At 33.5% G+C, this 4625-nt stretch overlaps 1 protein-coding gene across 1 annotated transcript; it reads right to left on the reverse strand.

Moving 5' to 3' along the window:
* Positions 1 to 851: 851 nt before the first annotated feature.
* Positions 852 to 2726, reverse strand: LOC111889800 (F-box protein At3g07870). Its single transcript, XM_023885951.3, has 2 exons — positions 2644 to 2726; positions 852 to 2283 (listed from the first exon to the last, which is right to left on the reverse strand). Exon 2 carries the CDS (start codon positions 2242 to 2244, stop codon positions 1030 to 1032), a length of 1215 nt encoding a protein of 404 aa, XP_023741719.1. The 5' UTR covers positions 2245 to 2283; positions 2644 to 2726; the 3' UTR covers positions 852 to 1029.
* Between the last annotated feature and the right edge of the window lie 1899 nt (positions 2727 to 4625).

The following is a 4625-nucleotide window of genomic DNA, read 5'->3' on the forward strand; positions in this document are numbered from 1 at the left end:
TTAGAAATTTTCAATAAGCCACATGGTAAAAAAGATTGTTGTAAAAGGGTACATGTTTAATCTTTAAAAAAAAGGAACTAATTAGATGGTTATTTATGATTTCAATAGTTATCATATATGAGTTTGTACAACAATACATGTCTAATCCGAATGATTATAAGACTAAATGAAAAAAACAAAAATAAATAAAATAAATAAACTATGCAAACCTAATGGAGATATAAATCTGAGAAATCAGGATAAATATAAATTTGAAAGGAATCAATCCAAGTTTCCTAGTGAGATGTACACAACCTTAGTTTATTGACACTTAAAACTGGGGAGAAGATGAAAACAATTGAACTTATGGATAAAATAAGTTTGTATTGTCTGTATAGGTAATGTTGAAAGTAAAATACTGCAAACAGCGGCAATAAAATCAAAATCTTCTCAAATCGAATCACCTATAAACAAAGAAGAACATAATTTACATGTTGACTTGATCTCTTTAGATTGCTTTAAGAACGTACATTGAAAGTGTTTTGACACATGGCTTAATCTAATGAGTAAAAGATTAGTAGGAACAAGAAATAGGAGATGGCTTAATCTAATGAGTAAAAGATTAGTAGGAACAAGAAATAGGAGGATATTTGATTTCTCTAAATCAAAATATATCGTTGATGTAGAGTCCGTTATGTAGATTAGTATCTACCATATTAAATCGTTTTGATCTTTAATTGTTTGTGTATTGATGATGTTCCAAGGTGGAAAAATGTTATTTAGCACACTCATCAATTCCAGATTACCCAAGGTTTCATTGTGTCAATTTTTGTTGTCACATGTTGTATATACATGTTATTTAGAAACAACACTAAATAAAACTTGCTAGACAGCATTCGACTCAAAAATTACAATGCATATTCAGTTATTCATTATAGAACATCTCTTGACCTTTAGAACACAAGAACTCTCTACACTAAATAAAACTTACTAGACAATATTTGACTCAAAAACGACAATACATATTCATTATATAACTTCTCTTGACCTTTAGAACATATAAACTCTCTCATTTTCAAAGTTATGAAGTCTACGAAAGCTCGGACGAAAAGTATATCCTTTGAAGTATCGATAAAACATTTCGGTGTCAAGAATAATTTCCCTTCGAGGACAATAAACAAGCAGTGTGTCACGATAAGACGCCATCAAAACAGTTCCATCTTTAAACCCCGTAATTAAATCCACAGTTTCCAAAGTCAACAAATCAAGATCGGTGTTCTCACTTTCCATGACTACAAACTCCTTACGCCAAGATTTCTTGATCCCATATTCCTTCATCACCCAAACCACCAATTGAGAATCGTAACTTTCACATCGACATAAACAACCTTTCAAGACTCCCAAACTTTTAAAGATCAGATTTTCATCTCTAGCTTCACACGGAGGAGATGGGAACAACTCAAATGTCTCCTTCTCAAAATCAAAAACACAAAGCTTTTCAGAGGAATCTTTGTCAAGAACAGTCCAATGAGCATGACCATTTAAAAATGGCCCATACATTCCTTTAAGCCAGTAAGGGACATGACCAAGACTTCTCCATTGACCCGTGCCAAGGGTGTAGACCTCAGCTTGTGATATGATTGGTCGAGAGTTTGAGGAAAAATACGGTATTTTTTCCCCTTGGAAAATCCGTATCACTTTGTATTCATTTGTAAGTGGTGCAACACCGAAACAATAAACCAGGTGTGCATTATGTTGTAAATAGTATTGTGGCTTTGGGAGGATCATATATTCTCTAGTGATTGGATTGCATATGTACGTTTTGTCATGTTGAGGACCAAATTGCCAAAGACAGAGCAAACCATTGACTGAGCCCACTGGGAGTATTTGAGACTTTTGGAAAATGGGTGCGAGATTAAGGTCAAGGCTCATGATTGGGTCATGGTGTAAATAGTGGTGATCGAGTTTATCTTCAACCTCCACCCACCTTAAAATGCCTGTTCTTAGGTAACCTGTCTTCTGTTCTTCTTCTGCATTACGAAAAACTTCATTGGAATTATGATAAATCATAATTCCTGAGGGGGATCTTGAGAGATGATGATCAGCAAAGTAAGACTCAGAAATGAGATCCAGCCACTTCTTGCATACACACTTGCAGTGGATGATTGTCTTCACAGGGAGTCGAGAGAGAATATCGACCATCAGATGTGCAGGTAAGTCTTCCATTGATGGATCCAATGATTTTCTTGATTTTGATGACGACATTGCAGTTCCAAAACAATATTCAACCAGATCGCGATATAACTTGCATATTATAAACAAAATAAAAATTAACTAAAAGATAAATTTCATAATCCATACAAGTAGATCGGTAGATCCTATTAATCAATTCTAAGAAAATCGCAGTTAACTAATTAAAAAACCCTAAAAATGTCCGTAGACCGTAATCCTAACAAAACATATGGTTGCATGTCACTGATAATTGAAATTTAACACGATTTACTACTAAAGAAAGCTTTACCACTAAGAATTACGAGTTATCAACCCCTTAACTGTTAATAATTAGCAACTAGAAAATCTCAATTATCGAAATCTAACAAAATTTACTACTGATATGTAAGAACAATCAACTAAAAAATGTAGTGATTTTTGATGATTTTGTACCTAAAGAGAGATCGAAGGCACGACGAGACAGCAACCGAGAAAGGTGAACGAAGTCATCGAGAGATCGAGAGAGAGAGAGATATGGGACGGGGGTTGGTGTGTACCATCTTAAATTTATTTACGACAAATTTACATAAATGGTCCTTGTGGTTTTTAGATTTGTAACTTTCTTTTTTATATTTTTTTATTATATATATGGTCCTTATAATTTTAATTTATTGTGTTGTTGGTCCATGCTGTTTTATTTTGTTACAGTTTTATTCTAAAATTACTATTTTACCTTTATTTAGATTTTTAATTAGTTTTTATTTTCTATTTTTAATTTAAAATCAAAAATACCATTAACCTAATCTATAACCTTGCTTTTTCCTAATTATCTCTCTTAACATCCTATTTTTCTCTTGGTTAAAGAAAAGTGATGACCCTTGTCTCTGGAAACCTCCCCCACCCATTCATGTCATTGCCTTTCCCCTCTAACAATCAACTTTTCTTTCCTTCACTCTTCCCGACATTCTGATCTGAACTTAGCCCCTATAAACTACACTTTCAAATGTTTTATCAATGCTTTTTATACACTTGGGGGGGGGGGGGGGGGGGGGGAATACAAGTAAACACAAGGTTATTATCATGTGTAACATAAAGTTTCACTATATACTCTTTTTATCAAGTAAATCATATGTGATTCATAACTACTACATGGGAACTTTCGTATGCAATATATATTCTCGATAACGTCTTATCTTTTGGAAATAAAACATGTTTATTTATATACACGAATCAAACACTTTATTTATACTTTAAGTATTTGTGATCATTTATGTCACTATAAATGTTATACTTTACATAACAAGTGAGTATTACACTAGGGTCTACTATACGAACGGAACACCCATTTTGAAAAACTATAATAGGTATAGTTTACGAGAAAATCATGAACATTTACATAATAGAAACACTATATCAAAGAGACATTTTCATACACAATAACAAATAGACATTTTCGTACGTAAATCTGTTTTATACTAAGTTTTGTGAGACATTTCACGTACTTTCGAGTATGCATTTTAAGTCCTGTATTATATACCAAAATCCCTTGTAGGGGGAGCGTGATACTTGTGTATAGATCTATATGGGATTGACAATCTCACACCTAAGCTATTAGCTACAGCTAGGCCGGTAGGCCTGGGGTGACAAACGTCATAACTTTCCAACGCTTGAAGAACGTTGTTATAGGCATCCTGGTCGAATAGCATGGTTATAAGACTCACATGGAGTATTAAAAACACATTGATTTACGGGGTTCTTCAAATGCCTTAGCGATTTATACATAAACCTACTATTTTAGGCATGAAAAGCACTATTGCATTACAAGTTTTGGAACAATTAAATTACCATCTACTATAGTAGAAAATATGGGATTTTCTAGGAACATTCAAACATGTACAAACCATTTAGTTCTATTTCATACAAACATTGTTTCTAAATACTTATGAACTCACCAGCTTAAATGCTGATCTACTCTTTCAAAACTACTTGTATTTCTCAGGAATTCAGTAAAACAGGTAAACAAACAGCTTTTGAAGAAGGGACGTTGTGGCGTCAGTTTAGTTTCATTTTGACATCATATTGTGATTTGTTTTGAAACAAGTACCTTTCAACAATGTAAACTTTTAAATTATATATATGATGGTTGTATTACTTTCTTTACTATGTATTCAATTGTTACGATACTACATGAAGTCATCCACCCTCGAACGATTCCGCCGTTCTGGTTTGGGGGTGTGACAGTTAGATTCGGGTTTCCACATGAAAAAGCCTAGCAGTCTCAGCTATATAATGAACCCCTTTGTATTTAATTTTCAAGCTATGCATTCTAAGAGAACCCTAAACGAAAATTGAAGAGCCTCCATCATCCTTTGCCAGTGGTGTTTGTGACATCATTAGAGGTGCCACGCTTGGATCACTAATCTCTTAGAAGTCAA

The sequence above is a fragment of the Lactuca sativa genome, chromosome 9 (assembly GCF_002870075.4).
Source record: "Lactuca sativa cultivar Salinas chromosome 9, Lsat_Salinas_v11, whole genome shotgun sequence".
Lineage (NCBI taxonomy): Eukaryota > Viridiplantae > Streptophyta > Magnoliopsida > Asterales > Asteraceae > Lactuca > Lactuca sativa.

Coding starts and splice junctions, on each gene's coding strand:
- LOC111889800 (XM_023885951.3), bottom strand. CDS start 2,244: ATGTCGTCATCAAAATCAAGAAAATCATTGGATCCATCAATGGAAGAC.